Here is a 24,538-nt window from a genome sequence, read left to right as displayed (position 1 = left end):
AACAGGTCTGTCACCTCAGCTACCCAGAGCCCAGCGAATCCAAGCCTGGACTACACCATGAGTTCAAGGCTGGCCTGGGAAACCGAGTGAAACCTTGTTGTTACTCGGGGACAGTGCATTTGTGTAGTAAGCACCTATGGGTCCCATCCCCAACACCAGAGACGATGAAGATTCCATGAAAACCCTGTTAGGTGGAAAAATCAGAGCTTCTGCTGTAGCTGCCCTCTGCAGCAGACAGCTCAGCCGGCCACAGAGACTCATTGCCTTGGCTCTCATTCCCAGCAGGCCTGACGGCTGCCCTACTGCTCTGTGAATGGAGTCCACAGGCTTTTGAGAGACAGAAACATAACGGAGAGTAACATGGTACCCAGGACACGGATCTCACAGGCAGACAAGCACAGCTGGATTCGGGAGCCCACACAGCCCATGCTCCCTCCAGCTGCTCCCCAAATAGAGGAAAGCCTGCTGTTCGAATTCTCCGAATTTCAGCAGGAGGACGGAGGGCGTGGCTCAATATGGCACCCTCTTGGCATGCGTGATACCTGGGTCCTAGCCCCATCACCACTTAAACTCAGCATCGCAGAACGAGTAGTCCCAGCACTCTGGAAGTGGACAGGAGGATCAGGAGATCAAGGTCATCCACTGCTACATAGAGACTTCAAGGCCAGTCTGAACTGTGTAAGACCAGAGGCTATGCCACGTACCAGTCCAGGACCCTTTCCCTCTACCCACAGGACAAATCAGCCTGGTTGGACCAAATCTAAATGTCTAGACACCTCTCTGGAAAAGGGCTCCAGGTATTCAGTAACTGGATAGGCGCGGTTTGGGCCTCAGTGTTACTGACAGAAATGGGCCCACCAGACAGGTGAAACAAAATGAAACGAACACACGAACACGCCAGGGAGCCCCTCCCATTCGTCCAACCTGGGTCCACTCTGAACTGGGGCATGAGAATTCTGAGTGGCTTCATTCAGGTCCGAGACAGCACAGGTAGCAAGTGTTCCACAGTGCTAAGTGCCAAGTGATGATGATGACACAGTACTGGAGCTTAAGTTTCTGCTGTCCAAGCTTCCCATGGTTCCTAGGTACCTTGGGGGCACCGGACTTGGTGCCCCCAAATCCATGCCTAGGTTCCCTTCCTTCCAACCCTGTGACTGGCTCAGATTTCCAGCAACTGGCACATGGGTGACTGGGAGTAGAAGTATGCAGATGAATGTTTGTCCTCTAAGCTTTGCTGAGGACCATCCTGCTCCAACAGTCACCTCTGCCCCTTGTTTCTGGCACCAAGATGCCTGCCAGGAGGAAGGGACTGGGCAGGGGAGGAAGTCCAGGCCACCACAGCAAGCACGGGCGGCTGATTTCCAAGAAACTAGCAAGGGACAGGAAAGTCTAGGCAAGGCTGTCAGACGGCTTTTGCTTTCAGTTTTCAGGGTCAGATCGGAGCGGGTGCCCAGACTTCTTGACTGAGCAGCGCAGGGCGCTCTGTTTTATGGGATCAAGGCCACAGCATCTCTAATGGTCGCCACGAAGCCCAGAGCTAGGCACTGGGGGCTGGGACTGTGGACTGGCTCTGACACCGTTCTGTCCCTTATCTGTTTGCCCTTTCTCTTATCTGCACCCCGAATCAGTCGGCTCATCCCTCGTTTATTCATGCCTGCCTCCCTCCTGCCACGTGTCCCACACTCTATCTTCAGTTTTTCCTTCTTCGGTCTTATCTCTCTCTCTCTCTTCCTGCTCTCCTCAGCTTCCTCCCCTCCTCCCGAGTTTCTCCTTCTTCCCCTTGCTTCCTTTCCCGCATTCTCCGTCCTTCCTCCCTCTCTGACTCTTTCCCTTCTGCTTCCCTACATCTCTCCCCCCCCCCACATCTCTGTCTCCCCCACCTCTCTTCTCGGTCCCAGATTTCACAGACTCCATTACTCAGAGGAGACAGTTTTGTATGTTTCCTTTTTTTTTTTTTTTTTTTTTGGTTCTTTTTTTCGGAGCTGGGGACCGAACCCAGGGCCTTGTGCTTCCTAGGCAAGCGCTCTACCACTGAGCTAAATCCTCAACCCCTGTATGTTTCCTTTTTGAGATAGGGTCTCACGGAGTACAGGCTGACGTCGAACTTACCAGGTAAATGTGGATAACTTTGGTGGTGCAGGACGTTAATCTCAGCTCTCGGGAGGCAGAGGCAGGCAGATCTCTCCAAATTCAAGGCCAGCCTGGTCTACAGAGCGAGTTCCAGGACAGCCAGGGCTACACAGAGAAACCCCGTCTCAAAAACAAAGAAACGAACAAACCTCTGATCCCCCTGCCTCTCCCTCACAAGTGCTGGGATTGCAAGTGTGTGGCACTGTGCTCCAGTTCGCACAGTGCCCAAGGGATCTCCCAGGCAATGATAGATTGCATCTCAGCCTCGCAACCAACAAGGGAACATTTGTGCATCCTATGCCTGACCTAATGCCTGGCCTTGGGGGTGTCAATGTCTTCTTTATCCCCCTCGTTCCTCCTCACCTCCATTTCTACTTCCGTCTCCAGTTTCTCCTAAATTCCCAGTAGAGTTTTTATCTTATCTCCAGAGGACTTCTTTGTATCTGGCTGACTTTTAAGACTTTTACAGGTATTAATGCCGCTGTCTCCCTAATTATCTCACACTTTGCTAGAGAAACTGAGGCATAGAAGTTAAGTAAGCATGCTCCCAAATAAAAAGGAAAGAAACATCGAAGGCTTTCCTCGGGGAGCTCAAAGCTTCCCCAGGAGAGCCTGCCAGTGATGTAGGCAAGAGAACAGGACAGGAGTGATGGGGTCGGGGCTAGAATGGATACAGGGAGAGTTTGGGAAGATCCCAGATCCTGTGTAACAGGACCCTCTTTGGGCACCTGGCAGTCACTAGCTGCTGGAAGGCTCTGAGGTCACTTCACTGGGCCGAAATGCTTTGTCTACTATGTAGATTTGCTATAGGACATGGACAGTGCTTAGCCTCCCCCCAGCCTCATTGTCCTCATCTGTAAAATGGACAATAACTGCACCTGCCAGGCAGGGCTGGGTCAGAACAACAGCTGGCAGCATTCATGTGCAATGTGTGTGTGGAAAGAGGTGACTCATCAATGGTCAGGTCTTCATGCTCAAGCCTCAGTCCTCCCCTCCCCCAAGACCCCCTCCCCTCATCTTCCCTGCACTGTCCCCACCTTAAGGTTCATTGTCACTCTGACCCACACACTACCCATCTGGCTGAGGCCCCCCCTCACCCCTCTGGACCTGAAGACTTTTATTTCAAACCACCTTCTGGAAACTGTGGTCTTTCCTGTCACCAGGCTAGTGGGGAGGGGACTTGGCCAAGGTGAGACAGATGGCACCCAGGCCACATAGCATTTTCAGTGGTCCGTGCAAGAGGTGAGAAAGGAAGGCCCTGGCTAGCCCTGCAGAGACGTGTTGAGCAATATAGTCTGTGACACATTTCTGGCTGCTTCTGTAATCCCTTATGGTTTGTGAAAGTGTGGTCCCATTGCATCTCCCAGCATGGTGGCGTCGCCATAGATGCCAGGAGACCTGCTCCAGGAGACCTCAACACCCCCCCCCCGTGTGTGTGTGTGTGTGTATGTGTGTGTGTATGTGTCTATGTGTCTGTGTGTGTGTCTGTGTGTGTGTATGTGTATGTGTCTGTGTGTGTGTCTGTGTGTGTGTCTGTGTGTGTGTATGTGTATGTGTCTGTGTGTGTGTCTGTCTCTCTGTGTGTCTGTGTGTGTGTGTCTGTGTGTGTGCCTATGTGTGCCTGTGTGTGTCTGTGTGTATGTGTGTGTGTCTGTGTGTGTATGTGTGTGTGTCTGTGTGTGTGTCTGTGTTTGTGTGTGGTGTGTCTGTGTGTGTGCCTGTGTATGAGTGTGTCTGTGTGTGTGCCTGTGTGCCTGTGTGTGTCTGTGTGTGTGTGTCTGTGTGTGTGTCTGTCTCTCTGTGTGTGTCTCTGTGTGTGTGTCTGTGTGTGTGTGTCTGTGTGTCTGTGTGTGTGTCTATGTGTGCCTGTGTGTGTCTGTATGTATGTGTGTGTCTGTGTGTGTGTATGTGTGTGTGTCTGTCTCTGTGTGTGTGTGTCTGTGTGTCTGTGTCTGTGTTTGTGTGTCTGTCTCTGTATGTGTGTCTGTGTCTGTGTGGTGTGTGTGTGTGTGTGTGTGTGTGTGTGTGTGTGTGCGCGCACTTGCCTGTACACCCAGGTAGAGGGCAGACGTCAACATTAGGTGTCTTCTTCAATCATTCTCTACCTCATTTTTTTTTCTTTTCTTTTTTTCGGAGCTGGGGACCGAACCCAGGGCCTTGTGCTTGCTAGGCAAGCGCTCTACCACTGAGCTAAATCCCCAACCCCCTCTACCTCATTTTTGACACTGGGTCTCTAATTGAACCTGGAATCCACTGACTGACTGACCAGCTGACCAGTGAAGCCCTGGGGTCCTCCTGACTCTGACTCTCACCACTTGGATTATAGACACAATCCACGATGCCCAGATTTGTCTGAATTCAGGTCTGCATGCTTACCCAGTAAGCACTTTACCTACTAGACTGTTTCTGCCACCCCATTTCCTATTTCCACCCATTTTCTGCTCAGCTCAGGCAGTGACTCAAATGTGTCTTAAGCGGCTCTCTAGATGGATGTGGAGAATCGGCTCTCTAGATGGATGTGGAGGATGAGCCCCCTGACCTCAGCACTTGGATACAGATGCAAGAAAACCAGATGTTCATAACCAGCCTGGGCTACAGAGTAATTTCAAGGCCACTCTGTGTCACCTGAGACCATGTCTCAAAACACAAAACCAGCAACCCTAGGTCTCTGGCACTTGTCAGCATTTTGCTTTTTTGCTTCTTCTGTTTTGTGGAAGGGCCGTGAAGCCTGTAGGGGGTTCAGCCTCTCAGGGCCTCAGCACCTTTGTCTGTGAAGCAGACAGTAGCAGCACCTGCCGGGCAAGGTTGGGTCAAGGTCAGGGCTGGCAGTACTTACTCCATGCCTCCTCACTCAGACAGAGCAGAGCCAACTTTCAGCAGAACTCACGACAGCATTTGTTCATCCCCTACTTGGCCTTTCACACCGGCCATGATCCAGTTCCCCTGATATAAAATCTCGCAGGCAACGATGAACTTGATTAGGTTAGAGATGGCTTGCTATGCAAACACTCAGACCCGAGTTTGAATCCCCAGCGTCCACATACAAGCAGCACCCATCTGTTACTCCAGCACTGGAGGAAAGAGATTGGTGACTTGATGGCCAGCCAGTCTAGTGGGGAAAGTGAGCTCCAAGTTCAGTGAGAGACTATGTCTCAAAAACGAAGATGCAAAGTGAGGAGAGATACCTGATGTACCTCTGCAAGTCAGCAAGTGTGTGTGTGTGTGTGTATACATATACATATATATATACATATATATACAAACACACATATATATACACACACACAAATGCTAACACACAAGCATGCACAACGCACACATGCATACACACACACACCACAACACATATACACATACACGAGTAATTGAATGGCTGGAACTTGGTCAAATGGCACAAGTGGTTCCCATGGATGCTTAGAATTCAACATGAAGACTTGGGAGGAAAGCAGGAGTTAGACCCAGCCTGAGGTGTGACATCGGGTCCTTATCTAGCTCTTTGAGGTTCGTGCCCTGATTAGATCTGCTCCACACTGCTCCTGTGAGGATGGTGTGGGACTCTATGCTTGTATGAACAGAGAACTTAGAGCAATGTCTAACATCTAGAAAGCAGTTGACAAGACCGAGCTGGGTGTCACCACTGCAACCGGCAAGTGAGAAGGCCAGGCCAGGACTGGTGTTGGGTTTGCTGGTTCAATTGGCATCAGGGCAGCTGGCTCAAGACACAGTGACTGTCATTATTAGAGCCCCTGATTTGGGGCTTTGGGGGGTTGCTTTTCATTTGCTCAGTGCCTGTGACCTCAATAAGACAGGGCGGAGGCAATATGCTAATTGATCCTGATCTTGGTTTTATGAATGAAGCCACCACAGTTCCTCAGTTGACAGAGCCAGAACTCAAAGCCAAGTCCAAGGTCCAGGGCCTGGCTCTCCCTGTCCCTCCATGCTGTCTTCTAGAGTGGAATGTCATTGGGCAGGGGCCTTGAGAGACTGAGTCAGCCAAGCCCCACCCCCTCATCTCCTTCATCCTATCTGGTTGTCTCTCCTGGCTGCACCCAACTGTGGAAGGGAATGAGTATATGAGTGTATGGTCTACCCACAGGTCCCTGCAGGTTCCCAGGTAGGGACCAAGTTTTTGTGTCATCTTTCAGGCTCCACCCTCATAGGGCCTCAACTGTCTGCCTCATGTTTCCTGGGTCCTAGCTCACCCTCATCTGCGCCTGTGGGCCCTCGGCAGTCCTGCCCCACCCCCATGGTCCATTCTGACCTGGAAACTCTCCCAGGTTGATCCTAACACAGCCTTGCAGGTAAGACCCATAGCCACCTCATACCAGGCTGTGTTGGCTTCCTGGGCCTGCACTGTGGGAAAAGGGTAGGGTATCTGAGCTTTGGCTGGTCTGTACTGCCTGTAGTGAGATAATAACAGGAGCATCTAGGCCCAGTCCTGTGTCCACTTACCAAAACAGGGTCATTTCTCAGCCTCTCTGAGCCTGTTTCTTCACAATGGAAGCTGGTAGGTAGCCCATAAATGGTGTTGATCTAAAACACACAAGGCCAGGTGTGGTGGTACACGTTGGTAGGCTCAGAACCAGGGCTAAGGCAGGAGGATTGTGAGCTCAAGACAATCCTTGGCTACATAGCAAGACTCGGTCAAACACTTTGTAGTGTCTTTTTATTTAACATACTCTGGGAGGCTAGTAGTTCACTGCATTTGGAGGGGAGGAGAAGGGTTGAGACCCTGGGCTGCATGGCTGGAGAGGCAAGGATCAGCAGGGGCTAGAGTGTGGTGGAAACACTATTGAATATCTGAGGACTGACTAGGGGTTGAGCAGGGCACGGTGGTCCAAACCTGTAATTCTAGCACTTGAAGGCTCAAATGGGAGAGATGAGAGTTTATGTATAGCCTGGGCTACATAGCTAGTTCCAAGCCAATTTAGAATTACAGTGGAGACCTAGGAGACCCTGTCTTTAAAAAGAGGCCTAGAGGGGTCAGTGGTGGCACATGCTTTAATATGAGGCAGAAGCAGGTGGATCTCTAAGTTTGTGGCCAGCCTGGTCTACAGAGCAAGTTTCAGGACAGCCAGGTGTACACAGAGAAATTCTGTCTCGAAAAACTAAAAACATAAAAACTTTAAAAAGAAGGTTAGGGGCTGGAGAGGTAGATGACTTGGTGGTTAAAAGCCAGTACTGCTCTTCCAGAGGACGCATGTACTGGTCAGTTTCGGTCAGCTTGACACAAATTAGTTACCTGGGAAGAGGGAGCATTAGTTGAAGATTAGCCTGAGGGTGTCTCTGCTAGGGCATTTTCTTTTTATTAGATTGATGTGGAAGGGCCCGCCCACTGTGGGCGATGCCAATCAGGTGGCATGTATGTATGTATGGGAGAGAGAGAGAGAGAGAGAGAGAGAGAGAGAGAGAGAGAGAGAGAGAGAGAGAGAGAGCGCAAGGCAGTAAACAGTACCCTCTGCTTTATTTTTCCCTCCAGGACTACTCGGTGGTGCACTGTGATCTGAGAGATAAATTCTCTCCTTCTCTAAGTTGCTTCTGATCAATGTTTTACTACAGCCACACAAGGGGAAAATAGGTCAACCGGAGTTTGACTCCCAGCACCCACATCAAGTGGTTCACAGCTATCTGTAGCCTAACTCCAGGACATCCAATACCATTTTTTGACCTCCAGGGCACTGGCACTCACATGTACATACACATAATTAAAGATAACAAAAAGAAATAATCAGAAAGGGGGTGTGGACAGGATGGCTGGCTAGCATCACTTTGACCTGTGTGACCTCAGGATGTGCCTGCTTTGGGTCTTAGAAGGAGCCAAGTAGGCTGGAAACATGGGCCCCCATCCATTCCATAAGGTGGCCGCTGGTCAAGGGAGCCGAGCAGGGCTGAGCAGAGCCCAGTTCAGTGCTGTCATCAATGTGTAGTAACTGGCAGCCTGAGAAGCCAAAACAGAATTGGCCCAGACAAATGCTTTACTTAGCCCTGGCCTGCACCTCCCAAATACACCTTACAAAGGGCCACAGAAAACACAAGGGCTGGGAAGCAGGAGCTGGTGTCCTGGACCAAAGCCTTAAAGCCTGTCGGGCGGGGCAGAACAGGCTTGGAGCCGCCTCCTGGCCCACACTGTGAGCAAGGGAAGAGCAGGCTGGGTGGGAGATACTGTATCAGCATCCCAGTCACTGGAGCCTGTGGTTACCCTCAGGGCTGTGGCTTAAGGTCCCAGTGCCAAGTTCAAGGTGCCAGACTGGGCAATGCTGTCCCTGTGTGATTTTGCTTTGGTGAAAACAGTACTCCTCTGAGGAGCCTTGAGGGTCCCCCAGAACCAGGCCGAGCCCCCTTGTTATTCTATAGACTCTTCTGGGTGATGTCTGTGAGAGCTTAGCTAGCTGCTGCCCTGAGCCCGTCTCTACCCAAAGGCTGGAGGACCCGGTCCCAGTGCAGGGAGCGTCCGAGTTCCCTACACAGCCCTCACCAAGACCTCTAAGGTCCTGCACAGCACAGCTCAGCTCAGCCTTCCCTATCCTCTGGAGATCTGTGTGATGAGGGGAACCCACCCCTCTGCATCCACCCGCCATGTCTTCTCCTCATCCTTCCTCTTCCACTTGTATCTGTTACTCCAAAGACAAACTCAGTCCCATCCTGGGTGGCCTTCCTGACTTCTTCCAGTGCCACCCACCAACCAAGCACCGTTAGTTTTCCTCCGAGCCCTGCCTCTTCTTAGAGTATTGTTCCTCTATATTTACCTGTTACCCTCCATGAGAACTGAGCTTAGAAACCCTCTTTCATTTATTTCTGTATTCTTAGGACTTAGAATAACATCTGAAATGGGCAGTGTTTATTTTTCCTACGTAGTCCAGGCGGGCCTTGAACCCTCAACCCTTTAAATGTCCTTCGCTCCATCCTTGTTGCAGAGATTAGGCATCTACTGCATACCATGATTCTGTGCCAAGTGCTTTACGTTGGACACAACATAAAAGAGGCTTGCCTCCCCATTCCATGACGAACTGAACTCAGGCTGAGAGCCTACAGGATGGGGGAAGTGAGGCGGTGCACTCGGGAGGCAGAGGCAGGTGGATCTCTGAGCTTGAGGCCAGCCTGGTCTACAGAATGAGTTCCAGGATAGCCAGGGCTACACAGAGAAACCTTGTCTTGAAAAACTATTAAGAAAAAAAAAATCATCTTGCTGAAAACAGGACAGGCCTCCTCTTCTTCCTCAGTAAAACAAGGACCACAGTTTCCTAGTTGTGGTGGCTTTTAGGCTGGTCTTGCAGCGGTGTGGGCACGTGTGCGTGCGTGCATGCGTGCGTGCATGCGTGCACCTGCGTGTGCAGGCGGTCCTGCTCCTTTCCCAGTCCGCCAGCTCCACACCCCACCTGGCCCCCTACTTGATCCTCCTCTCACTTTTCATTCTTGCACACTGACGTAAGTAAGCTCTGCTGAATCATGAAGCTGAGGTTTGAGGCCAGATAGAGAATCTGTACCCCAGGGAAGCCACAGGGCCACAGACACACAGACACTCAAGTGCGGCTCCCAGGGGCTTTTAGGTCACCTTCCGTATGTCAGGATGGATTTTTTCTTCTTTAATGACTCATAGAGGAAGAAGGGGCCAGCTCCAGGGAGTGACAGGAACCTCGATTCCTAGCTGTTCTACCTCAGGCTTTTACACAACAGTGGGTCTGTGATTTAGATTTACGTGATTAACACAGGACCTGTCAACTTTGTTCAGATTAGGAAATCCCCCCGGGCATGCTGTGAAACAACTTGTCTGTTCACCTATGTCTGAAGGAGAGCCTGCTTCTGACCTGTGACGTGAGATGCCAACAGTGCCATGTGCCAATCAGAAGGCCCAGGCGACGGGTGACTGTTTTAAAAGGTGGCCTGAACTGGTGAGTACCAGGACAAGCCAGGCGGCAATGAGGCCTCAGCCTGTTTCCCAGGCAGGTCCAAGTGTTAAACATGGTTCCCTACTAGCCCCGCCACCTGGAATCTTGTGCTGGGGGTCTGCACAGCACCAGTAGTATTCTCGACATGAGTCTGCCCTTTGCCCTGCTAGACTGAAAAGCAGCAAGAGGAGAACCTCATTCATCCACACAGCAGGGTTGGGGCTAAACAAGAAGGAAAAGAGGACCAACAAGACAAGTCCTCCATGCTCTCACCACACTTCTCTGAAGGACCGGCCACCCTGGGCTAGAGGACCACAGCCCTTCTAACGTTCCAGAGAAAACCTGGACAGTATCAGCATGCCCAGAGCAGCTGCTTCCTCTGACAGGATCATGAAGCATTAGGAAAATCACTAGAAGCATGTCACAGGCTGCAGGAGTCCCAGATGATGTGGGATATGCCCACAAGGTTACTTAGCCCCCCTGATGACCGGCAAGCCTCAGAGCCAGTGCCCTACATGTGTCCTGGAACAGCCCTTCCAGCTGGGCTCCTGACGGTATAATTGCTTCAGAGACCCACAGAGGCGAAGGGAATTGCCCAAGCCCCCAGCAGCACCCAGGGCCCTGCCACCACAGACCACAAAGCAGCTTTCCGGCTCCAAAAAAGCACACAGGCTGAGTGGGGAGAGGAGCAACAACCAGAGCGGCTCATCGTCCCCACTGAAATACTTGATGGCTTGCAGAACTGCCACTTCTTCCAAAAACTCGGTGAGCCCTGGCCGCTCTGCCCCACCCTCTTCCTGGAAGTAGTTGTGGTCAGAGAAGCAAAGAAGTTTCCTCTCTGTCATCCATTTCAAATTGATACAGGATGGACAGTTAAAAGGCCCACCTCTCCACTCCAGGAGCGGCCTATCACCAATTACCTGTCTCTCAGTTTTCTCCTCTGTATACTGGGGGCAACACAGTACTCAGGGTCAAGGGCTGCCCCTGTAGGGCTCAAGACCAGGCATGATACTCAGGGGAGCTCAGACTGGAGCGGCCATCTTCCCAATCATAAACCAAAACTAGCCTGGAAGTTTGGTTCCCAGTACTGTGGGTGGAGCTGTACAAGATGCCTGGTCCCCAGCATCCCCAAGACTTCAAGAAAGTCAATCTGTATACCGCCGCTCCCAACCCAGGACGTTTGGCCAAAGCATACATACGCTCTAGAAATCTTTGTTTCTTTAAAAAAAAAACTTTCATAATAAAGTTTATTATCTAAACTGGATGTAAAAATATAAAATAGAATATTCTGCACAGCAGAAAAATGAAGCCAGAGACCCTCCCCCACCCCTGGTTTGTGCAAAGATACTGGGAACATGTAAACATGGAGAGGTAGGCGTGGAGTTCAGGTCCTGGCCCCAGACACAAGCTGCTACAACCAGGGGGACCGGGAGGGAGCACCAGGAGGGGAGGCCCCCCGAGAGGCGGGATAAGGTCTCCAGCCAGAAGTGGGAGGCATCTCACCCTCCACACCCACTCCCTCCGACCTAGGCGGGGAGGGCTCCCACGTGGTTCCAGAAAAATAATAATAATTAATAATAAGAAATAATAAGGCGCTCCCACTTAATGCTGCGGGCACGGCGGCAGCCGGTCAGATCTGGAAGGGGAAGGAACTCAGGTAGTCACGGAGTACCGGGTTAAGAGGGATGCGTGCCAGGTTCTCGCGACCCACGGCGGCCACGATGCGCTGGCGACACAGCTCCTGCAGCGGCCGCACGCGGCGCTGGCGCAGTGGGGCCCCCAACATGCGGCGCGGCGCCGCCACGTAGTGCTCCAGCAGCTCGAAGAGGCAGTCGAAGGTCTCGCGGCTGCCGTCCAGGTGGAAGCGGCCGGCCTGGAAGTGCACACGAATGCTCGTGGGGCCCGAAGCCATCTTCACGCTGAGCGCGAAGAAGCAGTTCCGCTGGCGACTGTCGCGCACCAAGAAGGTGCCCACGGGCTCGGCACGCAGCCGTTCGTGCGCCCCATGCACGCTCAGGGGTCCCCAGTAGAAGCCGCAGGCGTCCAGGAGAGCGCTGGTCCGCGTGATGCGCCGGTAATCAGAGTGGGAGCGGAAGGTGCGGAAGTGAGTGTCGCCCGGAGCCGGGGCCGGGACCACCGGGCAGGGCCGGGGACGCGCCGGGGCCGCCGGCGAGGACGAAGACGAGGACGAGGATGGCTCTGGCCGCCGTCGGGGCTCTGATGCCGGGGAGATCGCATTGTCGGCTGCCACCTGGTTACGTGCTACCATCCTACTCGAGGGGCCAGCTGGAGGGGTGGGCCATAGCGTCCGGGGCTGCGCTGATGGGGGAGACAGAGGCAGTGAGCCGGGCGTCCGGGTGGCACAGGCCGGCCAGCGGACCCCAAGGAGCGAGGGTGACACGCAGAATCCGCCCGGAGCCTGAGCCTCGGTGGGCTCATCTGCGAAGTAGGCCGTTCCTGTATGTGGAACCCTTCCAGACTGGCGGTGGAGCCCTGCCTCCCCGCGCGCGTGGAGAAGGGGGCGTGGAGAGGGGCCCGACTCCAGGCCGTCCCCGCTGGGTGGCTTGCCGCCTCGCGGCTGCCGCCTACTGGCCACGCCGGGAACTGGAACCCGGGCGGACGATCCGGGCTCAGGGCCGGAGAGGAGGGGCTGACGGCGCCCCGCGCGCGCGAGGGGCCGCCTGGGCCAGCCGGTGGGGCGGGCGCCAGAGGCATAGCATCCACGACCCCGCCATGCAGTCTGCGAGGATAGTCCTGCCAGGCTCTGCTCCCCTTCCTCCCATCCCCTCCCGCCTGCTCCTTCGCAGCTGCCTCGGCTCACCTGGCGGCGGGACGCGGGGCGCCGCGGCTGGGGGTTCCGGGGCTGCTGTCGCGCATGCTCCGGGACCGGGAGCCGTGCCGCTGCCACGGCCGCAGTTCTCTCTGCTGCTGCCCGCCCCTGCATCAAGCTCTTAAACCAGGGAGGCCCCGCCCACCGATCCCGCCCACCGCCGCTTTCGGTTTCTCTTTCCGGCAAGTCCTTCGGGTTCTCTTTAGATTTCTTTGGCTGCCCCTGGAGAGGGTCCACCTAACTCGTTCTCGCCTCGCACCTTCCCTGAATGGGACTTCTGGGGTTCTGGCTCTACCCGGAATCTTCTGTTTCGTGTCACCTGGTGCCTGCTCTTTTGCTCTGGCTACCTTCGCCCCACATCGCTGCTCCCCGGGTGGGATGCTAGCTTGGGGCTGACACGCCTCCTCCCCTCCGAGTGTGTGCATTCTCCTGGTCAGAGCTCCACCGCGCCTGGAGCCTTTCCCCCCCACCCCCCAAGCAACTCCTCCCTGCCAGGATCCTTCCTGCCCAGGACCCGAAGGCCTTGGCAGTCTCCGCTCTAGGAGCCCGGCTAGCCAGCCCTGGAGACCTGTGGGGCCGCCGCCCTCCTCCAGAATCGCGCGCGGGCCCCTCCCGTTGGCCACTCGGCCTGGCCTTGGCTTGGGCTTCCCAGGAAGCGGTGGCCTGACCGCAGAGGCTTCAAAGGAAGCCTAAGGCGGTGCGGGAGGGGCGCCCCCGCTCCCGGACGAGTTCCTCGGAAACTGGGCGGGGTTGGGTTGGGTCCCCAGGGGCCTGGACTCTCTGCACTCCTACGTGGGCAACCGAAGAAACTGAGGCCCCGGGCAGGACAAGAAGCTGTAGCCCCCAAACTTTGTCTTCCTAGCCTCTGTCTTACAGAGCCCCTCAAGGCTCCTGCAAGCATCTCTGCACAAGGGCTCCCATGCCCCGTACACACCTTGGCCAGGGATTCAGGCGGTCAGACCTATTTTAAGGACACTGTGGTTTCGTGATTCAGTTTGTCCTGAAAGCCCAGGAGTAGGTGCCTAGCTGACGATGTTTATGAATGAAGGCGGGTGAGTTTCGCGTGCAGCTTCCCTGAGCTAAGTGACGCACACTGCCCTCTACAGGTTTCTCTGTTTGCTGCCACGCGACTCTGAAGCTCTGAGGCCAAGGCCTCCTGGTCTCCCCGCCTCGGTTTCCCCAGGCTGGCATCAGGTCTTCCTGCCTTCCTGGAATTACAAGCATGACCGTGCTTGGTTTTTGCAGTGCAGGGGACTGAACACAGGACCCTGTACCAGCCTATTTTAGTAGTACTGGGGTTGGTGAATTCCATCCCCAGCCTGTGCTCCCAGTCCAGGCAAAGTGTATAAGAAAGCCTCTTGGGGTACAGTATCCCTTTGGGACTTGGCAGGAGGGTTGGCGCTGATGTAGCAAGGCTGGGCTGTCTCCTGCAGGCCTGCTTCCCTGCCAAGGCTCTTGGTTAGCAGATGGCTCTAGGCTTCACCACCACCTCCTCCACCAACTCTCAGGAGAGTTACCTCACCCCCATCCCCACTCCAACCCCACCCCCTCCCACACCCCTTCCACACCCCTCCCTGGCTAGCCCTCTCCCATCCACCATATTCCAATGATGCCTAGCCTTACTGAAGTGTATAGCCAGGGGTCTGTTTCTTTGACCCTACCCACTGCCTACTGCCCCACTCTGATGGTTTGGATCCAGTCAAGGGGCTGGCACATAAACTCCCTGTTCCAAAGTACAGAGTGAGTCAAGCTGAGTCTTTGGACAACTTGGTTTCAGTTTCTAAGAGTTGTGAAAAAGAAACAGGCTGAACAGTATAGCCGCTTCCTGACACACACCCCCCCCAGGGGTCCAGAGAGCCCAGTGCCCACAGCAGCTGCCATTGTAGGTCTTGCAGGCTTCAGTGCAAGTGGTGCCTCCTGCAGCCACATTCCCAGCTTGGGAAGCACTGCCCGCTGCCCCTGTGTGATTTTGAAAGTGGCAGCACAGATGGGAGAGGGGTGGGGACGACTGGGTGATTGTGCAGTGAGTTATGGGAAAGTACTTGTTCAATTCCCTGAACTTTGTTAGCCGGGCAGTGCCTCCCTGCTGTCAGTCTGTGGTATGCACACATGTGGGCATCTCTGTGCCACATTAAGTGTTGGATAGGAATGCTTTATTTAAAAAAAAAGACTCAAGACTAGGCTTCCAGGGTACAAGCTTTAATCCATGTTGCATAGAAATTGCTGCAGTGACATGTTCCTGTACTGTCATCCCAACATTCCCCTAGTGATGGCTATCTCCTTTTGGGATCAAATGGACACAGGAACATCCTGGAGTGTGTCACTTGTATCTTCGTCCTAAAAAATAGGAATGGGAAAAGGGCTTTTAATACCTGTCTGCTCCCCTCCACTCCTCTGCATTCTGCCCTTCCTCTAGAAACCAGTTTAATGCTTGTGGCTCAGGGAAGCTGGCTGGCCTCCCGGGCAGCCTTGCCTGCATCCTTAGGGTACAGCAGAGTGTCTCCCACGACCCCACTGGGCAGTTCGGTACCTGAGCTACGCCTCTTAGCTCTGTGAGTCCGCTTCCGCCTCCTGACCGCCTTTCTCTTGCTCACTTTCCCTTCCAAGGTCTTCCTGTTCTTGGGGCAGCTGCCGCGGTGGCTGGGTCTTGAAGGTGAGTAACGAGAGTGCATGGGTGTTTTGGGGTGCTTCGTCGGCGGGCCAGAGCTGGGGCTGGAACTGGAGCTCGGGTGGCCTGCTTGGCTGCAGCTCCGGCAGTGGTGGCTGCAGGCACACTGGTTATTGGTGTGACTTTGAGGCCGAGAGGAGCTGTGCGGGTGGGGATGAGTGGTGGGAAGGCTCTGCATCTTGGTGTCCATGGGAGGCCACACTCGGAGGGGCAGAGACTTCCTCCTCCTCCTCTTCTCCCAGCAGGCCTCGCTTTGGGGAGTCCTCTGAGCCCCTAGTTATATAGCTGGGCCAATTATGATGGCACAGGCCACAGAGGGTGACAGGTATGGCAAAGCCCTGCCCCTCACCCTCACCCCAGGGCGGGGCAGCTTTTAGGGTCCTGTGGGTCAGGTCAGATTGTGCTGAGCCCACATCTCAGACCTGCAGCTTCCTTGTTTTCAACTGTGTGTGTCCTTTCTTTCTATTCCAGTTCTCCTAATAACTGTACCCTCCTCATGGTGACATCGATGCTGAGGGTAGTGACAGAGAAGTTATATCGTGAAGTTAAAGATCAGCCTGCGGTCTGCGCTTGAAGGCCTCAAGACAGCTGCAGAATTCTTTTCCACCCAGCCACCTAGTGCCTGGCCTACCATAGGAAGTAATAGCCAATGTGTGGGCAGTGAGCCAGTGTACCCTGATTGGATAGCGCCTTGGACCAAAGGCTTGAGCGATTAGGAGCTCAGCAGGTGGGAGGTTGAGGGTTAGGTTCACAGATCTGGTCTGATCTTGCATATCCCAAGGGCTCCCTCAGTCTTACATGACCCCCATTCTCATCAGCCTGGGATGCCTCAAGTCCTGGTGGTCTTTGCTTCAGTACCCAGCCTGGGAAAGAAAAGGTCAAGTTGTATTTTACTAGAGCCACCTCTGATCACCCTGCCACTCATACTGAGATGATCCTGCCTGCATGGCCCTGCGCACACTTCTGTACTCCTGAAGAACTGCCCCTTCCCACCCATGCTTCTGTGTGTGTGTGTGTGTGTGTGTGTGTGTGTGTGTGTGTGTGTGTGTTCAGAAGACTACTCTCAGGAGGGGTTTTCTCTCCTTGAACTCAGCTCGATGACATGTTCCTGTACCTGCTGAGACAGTCTCAGCTCAAGGACTCTTCCTCCAGTTCTGGGGTTCCAGTTTTAAGTTCATTTTTTAATAAACATGCCAAGTGAAAACTCCGATTTAATGAGCCCTGCCTACTCTGTTCATCCTTTGCAACCAGCTTTGTCTGGTAGCTTCCCCTTCCCAAGACCTGTGTCCACATTCTAATAGCATAGCTTTGAAGAATCATGGTACTGTACACTGACAAGTGTTCTCACAAAGGGTAGAAGAGCTGTCACAGCAACGTGCCTGGCACGTACAAGGCCATGCCGATGTACGGGTTGGGTTGCTGTAGCCATAAGCCCAACGTTTCTAGAGGAGTGGCTGGTGACACCTACACCCAGACCATTGTTGTACACCTAAAACAGGCTCTGCTTCTGCACAGGCTCTGCTTCTGCTACACAGCCCTGAGGCCTCTGCAGCTCCTAGGGGAGAACTGGCCACAGCTAAAGGACATATTTAACCTTCCCCAAACCCACTTGCCCCTAAGAACTGGCTTTCCCTTCCCGAGTCCCCAGTGACTGGGTCAGACTCTGGAGGAGGCCTCGGTGACAGGGTGGGTGAAAGCCAAGGACTAAGAGGACCTTCCATCCTGCCTTCCTCCCATGTGTGAAAGCCAAGGACTAAGAGGACCTTCCATCCTGCCTTCCTCCCATGTGCCACCCACAAATCACTTGAGTTAATAAGAGACGGAACCAGGACCTGGGACTGTTCCTCTGCGCTTCTTTGCCTACAGCCACATCCTTGTTCTTCAGAAGATGAGGATCCTGCCTCCTCATCTACTTTCTATTCATAGAGCCTGCCTCGAAGCACAGCCAGCCCTGACAGTGCCCCCAGTGAGACGTCTCAGTCTACAGAGGCTCCCTTGGTGCTTCTACACACACATGCACACACACACGCATGCACATAAAGGGAAAGAGGGAGCCCAGGAGAGTTCCATGGAGACTCTTTATTCTTTTCTGAATGTCCTCTTCCTCTGGCATGGCAATGGGCACCCACTGCCGGGCAGGCCTTGATGGGTCAGGAGTGCTTCTGCTTGGGCTCCGGGCTTGGCTGGGCCACAGCATCCTCAGCACCATCTTGCTTTTCGGGCTCCAGCAGCAGCAGCTTGCCTTTCACCGGGATCTGCTCCTCCTCCTCGTCTTCCTCATCATCATCTTCCTCCTCCTCATCTTCCTCATCCTCCTCCTCTTCCTCACCCTCTGATGACAGGGAGAAGTTGTCTTGACTCACACAGGCCACGAGTTTCTTCATGGAGGACTCGTGGCCACGGCTGTGACCCGTGTTCTGGGCCGGGCCGTGGCCGGTGCTGAGCTTGGCACAGCGGGAACCCATCGCCCACTCCTGTCTCTCTGGACTAGGAGGGAGGCAGCCTGGGCAGTGAGAGGATGTGAGGCCAGTGGGTGTGGCGCTGACCTCACAAAGGCTCCAAGGCACCACCCTCCCCCACCCCCAGAATTTGGAGCTAGGCTAACATTTTCCAGGAACCCTGCTGGCTCAGATGGCCCCATGAGCTGGGATCATTGGGTGGATCAGAAGCTGGAGTGGGCAAGGGCAAGAGCTGAACAAGTTGTCTTAAGCCGGAACTCATGAACTCAGTGTGATAGGAAGATGGACGCACTTCCAGGTCAGACGCACTTCCAGGTCTCAGTCCAGCCCCACCACGCCACGTGTTGCCATGCCCCAACCCACCACAGCACACTACTGCGCTCCCCACCCCACCCCATTCTACCCTACCCTACCTCCCCCTCCCCCAGCACTTCATTCTCTACTTGTAAGGATGCTTGTATTTGGCCACCTATGCATGGTTCACGTCACTTCCTTACTGCAAGAGTAGCCCTTGTTCCCCAGTCCCCTCCCTCAGGCCCACGGCACCCACGAAAGGAAAACGGCAGTCAGTTAATCTCATGACAAGCTTTATTTAGCAGGTGGCTTTGCTCATTACTTAGATTTCGTGGCTCCTTGGCAGCTCAGGGCTCAGATATCAACATGGAATGGTGTTGTGGCCTTACATGACTTTGCTTGGGCAGGTGACTTCCTGAGGCAGGTGACTTCCTTAGCTCCAGGCAGAATGGATCGACCTGGGGAGGCTTAATAATAGTGCCACCTGCATTTCCTGCACCTGCAGCTCCTCCTCCTTCGGGATCTTCTGCAGCCTGGGTAGAGAAAAGTTCAGGTTTGCGAGGCTGCCCGGAAGGCAACAGGGTTTGGAGAGGGGCACCCCTGCCTTCGTGGGCAGCAGCAGAGGTAGCGGGGGACTTGGCTACTGGGTGCTTACCTCTGCGATGCCGCCTCCTGTGGCGGCAGGAGTGTCTCCTCCGCCTTCTGCATGACCGGCGCCTCTTGTGGATCCTGTGAAGCCTCTTGCAGCGCCTGTGTCTGTGGTGGTGGCCCCTTTCTGTCCTCCCATAGTCCTCCACGCGCTCTGGGCTCAGCTCTTGCCCCTGCCCCTGCTCCTCGCGCTCATGGTCTTGCCCAGGCCCCTGGTGCTGACCCTCACTGGGGCTCCTCATTCGGTAGCGAACCATAGTGCCAGGAGGTCAGGAGGTTCTGGGTTGAGGCTGCAGCTGACCTGGATTGGAAGAGGAGGGACGGTAGCCTGCCCACCTGCTCTTGGTGGTGATGATGGTCTGGTGTGTGTGTGGGGGGCTCTCAGAGGGCTCATATATAAAGGTGAACCCCACTGTGACCTGTCGGCCCACCCCTGATTGATTGTTCCCACCCTGCCCAGTCTCCTCTGTGAGGGCAACACAGAGTTTGCAGCACTGGCTGGCAGATTGGGAGTAGGGTCCAAGTTACTCGTCTTGCCTTGAGGTCCTGTAGCATGCTGACTTATTTAATGTGAGACAGCCTTGAACTTCTAACCCTGGTCTCTTCACCTCCCAAGGGCTGGAATTGCACGTTTGCTACCAGCCCATGGCGTTGGTTGGGCATTCGAGGAAGCACTCTACCAACTCTTAGCCCAGTCTGTGCTGTCAGCCTGCCAGGCACTGGCCAAAGCTTCATAACATATCTTCCCATGAGGGAAACTGAGGCGCAGATAAGGAGCAAGCAGGGTTGAGGTTTTGTGTAACTGACTGTCTTGGATCTTTCTCACCACTTGGACCTATCTTGAGACATGTCTGAAACATTTCTACATGCCGCTCAACTCTACCTCCCTTTTAAGCCAGAGATTTGAGCCTATCATAATAGTATGTGCAAGGGTTTGGGCTCCACCCAACAGGAGAAAAAGTTGTCCATATTACTGAAGCTCAGAGGGTTTTGTACTTTGTGTGTATATTGTATGTAAGATAGATAAATATGAATTGACCCAACATGGTGGTTTTGGTTCCTTATATCTGAAGTTGAAGTCCAGAATCAGATGGGTGTGGGAGTGGGACAGAGGGACTCAGTCTCTCATAATTCCTGAATCTGACCTGTCACCATGAATGTCAAAAAGGGATCTCCGATGACAGTACAATGAGCAGTTGGTAATGTGTGCCTAGTTTATGTGAGGTGTATCCTTGGCTACACAGCCTAGTAGCAGGGGACCCAGTAGATGCTTTGGTTTGCTACTGTTACTGTGGCCGTTGGACTAGACTGGGAAACACAACTTGTCTGGTTCTTGGGCACATGCCAGGTTATCTGACTTCTGCATTCACACACACAAGCCAGGCCACAGGATTGGGTCAAGGGCTCCAAGTCTTGGACACCCACTGTCTTAGTTAAGAGTTTCTATTGAAGATACACCATGACCAAGGCAACTCTTAGAAGGGCAAATACTTAACTGGGGCTGACTTACAGTTTCAGATGTTCAGTCCATTATGGAGGGAAGCAAGGCAGCAGAGAGGCTGACTTGGTGCTGGAGCTGAGAGTTCTTTATCCTGTTCTGTAGGCAAACAGGAGAAGATTGGCACCCTCAGGCAGCTAGGAGTCTCTAAGCCCACCCCTCAGTGACACACTTCCTCTAACAGGCCACACCCACTCCAACAAGGCCACACCTAATTGTGCCACTCCCTGGCCCCCATAGGCTTGTTCAAATATATGAGTCTTTGGGGACAATACTTATCCCCAAATATAATATTGGTGGCATTTAGTCCAACTTCAAAAGTCCCATAGCCTATAACAGACTCAACAAAGTTAAAAGTCCATAGTCTCTTCTAAGAGTCATGCAATTTCTTAACTGTAATTCCCTATAAAGTCAAAAGTATGTATTACCGTTTCAGAAAATACTGAACCAAAACCTCCAGACTCTGCTTCTCCATGTCTGAAATCAAAGCTCTCTTCAGATCTCTAACTCCTTTCATCCTTGACTGCTCTTGGCAGAGCTGGCACCCTCCTGGACTGTTTCCACTCCCTGTTAGCAGTTTTCCTCGGCAGATTTCCTACAACTCTTAACATCTCTACCATGTTGCAGTCTCCAAGGCAGCTTTGACTATTTGTTCTGATCCACAAAGGGCTTGGAGTCACTTCTCCAGCTCCTCTCTAGCACTCTAGGCTCTGGTTGACCCCATTTTGCTGCTGCTGTTATTGGTGGCCATCCTACGGTGATGGTATCTCCAACACACGGCAACTAGGCTTCACCAATAGGATCCCTTCGTGGTGCCAAGCCTCACCTTGCCAAGCATGACCCCTTCAGTCCTGTGCCCTCAACTGCAAATGAGGCTGCACCTTCACCAATGACCTTCCATGGCCTCTCTCAGTGCCAAGCCTCAGCTGCTCTCCGTGACCCCTTCATGCCTTCAAAACCAGTACCACAAGGGTGACTCTTACCAAGTTCAGCCATAGCACAAGGTACAACCTTGGCTATCTCTGGAACACTGCAGCTTTGTGCTGGTCTCTTCTTAATCACCACTAATTCCTTAACTCCAGCTACCCAGCATCGATTGTCCCAGTAGTCTCCTCCTTCTCTTGACTCTAAAGCCAGAGCCACATGGCTGAAGCTGCCAAGTTCCGCTGTTTGCTGGGGCTGGAACATGGTCCCCTTGTTCCGTTGCATCTTCATTGCCTAGGCTTGGTCGTCCTAGAACTTGCTCTGTAGAACCTTGAACTCAAGAGATCTGTGTGGCCCAAACCACCAGACTTAACCTTTTCTTCATCTCAAACTTGCACTGTCCCAGGCTGGCCTTGAATTGAGATCTGTTTGCCTTTGTCTCCTGGAATTAAGGTTTGTGCTACCATGCCTGGACCTAAGCTCTTCATGGCCACTGTTCCTCGAGATCCAGATCAAAAAAGCCTGTGTCTTTCAGCCTCAAGATCTGGATCACAGGGGCTGGAGAGATGGATCAGTGATTAAGAGCACTGACTGCTCTTCTAGAGGTCCTGAGTTCAATTCCCAGCAACCACATGGTGGCTCTCGGCCATCTGTAATAGGATCTGATGTCCTCTTCTGGTGTGTCGAAAACACAATGTACTCATATGGATAAAATAAATAAACCTAAAAAAAAATCTGGATCACAAGTGTGCCCTCCATTTCTGGATTGTAAATCACTCCAGATTAAAAAGTCCAGATGAGGGGCTGGGGCTTTAGCTCAGTGGTAGAGCACTTGCCTAGCAAGCGCAAGGCCCTGGGTTCGGTCCCCAGCTCCAAAAAAAAAAAAAAAAAGTCCAGGTGGTTACTGCTGGCTGGGATCGTGCTCTGAGATCGCCACTTCCTCATTGGTATCTCCTGGAATGCAGGATTCAGCTTTATTTACTTCCTGGTGCCCCTTCGCTCTTTGCTATGCTCGATCAAATGCACGTCTATGATGGGCTTTTTGAGGCTTCCTTTCTCAATGCTTCACCACAATATCAGTATATATATTCAAATCACCCTCAGCACCAATGTCTTCCATAGTCCTACGAGGATGGCTGCTACTCCCCACAAAGCATTCCGCTGCTTTTATAATCCAACATCCCTAAGTCCATACTCCTCCAAACAAAACATGGTCGGGCCTATCACAGCAACCAATCCCGGTGCCAACTTCTGTCTTTGGTCATGGTGCCTCTTTTTTTTTCTGGAGCTGGGGACCGAACCCAGGGCCTTGTGCTTGCTAGGCAAGCACTCTACCACTGAGCTAAATCCCCAGCCCCCATGGTGCCTCTTTCACAGCAATGCAAACACTAACATTCAATTGGGGCTGGCTTACTGTTGCAAAGGTTCAGTCCATTATGGTGGGACGCATGGCATCATCCAGGCCAGATTGGTACTGAAGGAGCTGAGAGTTCTACATCTTGTTCCGAAGGCAGAAGACTGACATCCTCAGGCAGCCACGAGGATGCTCTCTAAGCCCATCCTCACACGGACACTTCCTCCAACAAGGCCACACCTAATAGTGCCACTTCCCTGGCCAAACATTCAAACCACCATACCCAGCTTCTGACCAGGTAGCCTTTTGTCTCAGTCTTTCCGTGGTTGGGGCTCAAGACCCCTCGGGGTAGGCAGCCCTCATGTCTGCCATTGGTGAAACCTTGTGTCTGTGCATAGAGGCCCTTGGACATATGTCTTCCCTACGCCTTTCTGGGGAGGGATCTGTACAGGTGGCTGGGTAGTCAATATTGAAGATTCTTTTTGAAGCCCTTCTCATTTGACCAGTCATGCCCCCTTACCACATCCGCGCACCCCTCCCCGAGCACAAGGATCAAGAGGCAGGAGTGGGATGAGTTTTCAACATTTATTGACAGGTGGCATTGTTCCTTAGCAGGCTCCTGTTTTCCATCGGACGGTGGCATTTTTCAAGATGTGGCGAGATGCTCTTGAAGTCTGGTAAAATTCTCAGGCAGGAGTTTTGGTGGACTTGCTATCTGTGCATCTAGTATCTTTTACACCTAAAGGTGTATGAGCGGCGGCGGCGGCAGCACCCTAGGAAGGCGAGGAAAATGGTGAGAGGGAATCCCAGACTGGGCCCGATCCCTATAGACCCTGGACCCCCTGGACCCAGCCCTCTGCTCACTTCGCCGCCTCCGCCTGCAGCACCGCCTCCTCCGTCTGCGACATCTTCGCCTGCGGCGGCGGCATCTGCTCCTGCTTTTGCTGCGGCAGCATCGGTATCTGGCCATGGTGCTAGCTTGGCCGGGAGCTGGCTCAGAGCAGGGGGCACCACCTGGGTCGAGCCAGCCAACCTGTGAGCAGGTGGAATTTTGTGGGCTGTGGCTGGAGAGCCAGCACCCTCTTCCTCTTATAGATACTAGTGGCCCCTGGGAATTATGAAGTCAAAGAGGACCAGGACCTCACAGACCATGTCCAGTGAGGACCTGTACCATGTCCAAATATGGGCATGAGAGAGGTGGGCAGGGCTTTGACATCAGGAGTTGCTTGTGTCACAGTTAAGAAGTGACAAGGATAGCACCCGCCTGAGCATTCAGTCACTCAGCTTAGGTGCTAGTGAGTGCCCACCACACCCCTGCTTCCAGGCTAGACCCTGACAGATAACCCAAGGCCACCAAGGTGGGTGAAACAGTCACACAAAACTCAACTGTGAAAAAACACACCTCTTCAGACTGCCCAGAGCTGTTGAAGGAACTTGACCTTATAAGAAATTATGGAAAGCCCCAGCCCGGGCACTGACATATAAATCCAGAGGGTCTCAGAGTTACAGGAGCTCTAGTAAAGCACTGGGGCCCCATCAGGTGCCTCAGGTAGAAACAGGGGAGTCACAGAGATGCAGTGTTTGGACTGAGGAAGCTGTTGGACATTACTAGACAGCAGTGAACGTGGGTGCTGGTACCGGCCACTGCTCCCAGGAGCGAGCTTCCTGTTGTGTTGCCGCACAGCCTGAGAGGGAAGCTGAAAGGTGAGAAGGAAGGAGGCTCAGCGGCAACCAGGAATTGGCTGAGGTGGAATGGGACCCACCCTGTGCCCCCATGAACTTTTGGTGTCTAGAGGATTACAGTTCATTTAGACTTGGCATCTGGTCACAGTAGTATGGGATGAGAG

At 53.4% G+C, this 24,538-nt stretch overlaps 5 protein-coding genes and 2 long non-coding RNA genes across 7 annotated transcripts; 2 read left to right on the top strand and 5 right to left on the bottom strand.

Moving 5' to 3' along the window:
• The first annotated feature begins 1,107 nt into the window (after positions 1-1,107).
• Positions 1,108-11,275, top strand: LOC134480746 (uncharacterized). The gene is made up of 2 exons (XR_010055509.1): positions 1,108-2,112; positions 9,860-11,275. It is a non-coding gene; the product is annotated as an uncharacterized LOC134480746 (long non-coding RNA).
• On the bottom strand, positions 11,228-12,919 carry Socs1 (suppressor of cytokine signaling 1). The gene is given in 2 exon segments (NM_145879.2): positions 11,228-12,335; positions 12,838-12,919. A coding segment is annotated over 1 exon segment (639 nt). The 5' UTR covers positions 12,286-12,335; positions 12,838-12,919; the 3' UTR covers positions 11,228-11,646.
• A 2,110-nt stretch (positions 12,920-15,029) lies between these two features.
• Tnp2 (transition protein 2) lies at positions 15,030-15,758 on the bottom strand. The gene is made up of 2 exons (NM_017057.2): positions 15,377-15,758; positions 15,030-15,183 (listed from the first exon to the last, which is right to left on the bottom strand). Exons 1-2 carry the CDS (start codon positions 15,702-15,704, stop codon positions 15,167-15,169), a joined length of 345 nt encoding a protein of 114 aa, NP_058753.2. The 5' UTR covers positions 15,705-15,758; the 3' UTR covers positions 15,030-15,166.
• LOC120095020 (uncharacterized) lies at positions 15,703-16,724 on the top strand. Its single transcript, XR_005489994.2, has 2 exons — positions 15,703-15,839; positions 15,986-16,724. It is a non-coding gene; the product is annotated as an uncharacterized LOC120095020 (long non-coding RNA).
• An 860-nt stretch (positions 16,725-17,584) lies between these two features.
• Positions 17,585-18,099, bottom strand: Prm3 (protamine 3). The gene is given in 1 exon segment (NM_001002855.2): positions 17,585-18,099. A coding segment is annotated over 1 exon segment (315 nt). The 5' UTR covers positions 17,980-18,099; the 3' UTR covers positions 17,585-17,664.
• A 444-nt stretch (positions 18,100-18,543) lies between these two features.
• Positions 18,544-19,285, bottom strand: Prm2 (protamine 2). The gene is made up of 2 exons (NM_012873.2): positions 18,923-19,285; positions 18,544-18,800 (listed from the first exon to the last, which is right to left on the bottom strand). The coding sequence occupies exons 1-2, from the start codon at positions 19,170-19,172 to the stop codon at positions 18,736-18,738; spliced, it is 315 nt and encodes a 104-aa protein (NP_037005.1). The 5' UTR covers positions 19,173-19,285; the 3' UTR covers positions 18,544-18,735.
• A 3,972-nt stretch (positions 19,286-23,257) lies between these two features.
• Prm1 (protamine 1) lies at positions 23,258-23,753 on the bottom strand. Its single transcript, NM_001002850.2, has 2 exons — positions 23,556-23,753; positions 23,258-23,464 (listed from the first exon to the last, which is right to left on the bottom strand). The coding sequence occupies exons 1-2, from the start codon at positions 23,659-23,661 to the stop codon at positions 23,415-23,417; spliced, it is 156 nt and encodes a 51-aa protein (NP_001002850.1). The 5' UTR covers positions 23,662-23,753; the 3' UTR covers positions 23,258-23,414.
• Positions 23,754-24,538: the final 785 nt, after the last annotated feature.

The sequence above is a fragment of the Rattus norvegicus genome, chromosome 10 (genome assembly GCF_036323735.1).
Source record: "Rattus norvegicus strain BN/NHsdMcwi chromosome 10, GRCr8, whole genome shotgun sequence".
Lineage (NCBI taxonomy): Eukaryota > Metazoa > Chordata > Mammalia > Rodentia > Muridae > Rattus > Rattus norvegicus.
The sequence above is the reverse complement of the archived record's forward strand: the minus strand, read 5'-3'. Positions and strand labels throughout refer to the sequence as shown.

Coding starts and splice junctions, on each gene's coding strand:
- Prm1 (NM_001002850.2), bottom strand. CDS start 23,661: ATGGCCAGATACCGATGCTGCCGCAGCAAAAGCAGGAGCAGATGCCGC. Junction 23,465..23,555: donor CTGCAGGCGGAGGCGGCGAA/GTGAGCAGAGGG, acceptor TCGCCTTCCTAG/GGTGCTGCCGCCGCCGCCGC.
- Prm2 (NM_012873.2), bottom strand. CDS start 19,172: ATGGTTCGCTACCGAATGAGGAGCCCCAGTGAGGGTCAGCACCAGGGG. Junction 18,801..18,922: donor CAGGAGGCGGCATCGCAGAG/GTAAGCACCCAG, acceptor TTCTCTACCCAG/GCTGCAGAAGATCCCGAAGG.
- Tnp2 (NM_017057.2), bottom strand. CDS start 15,704: ATGGACACCAAGATGCAGAGCCTTCCCACCACTCATCCCCACCCGCAC.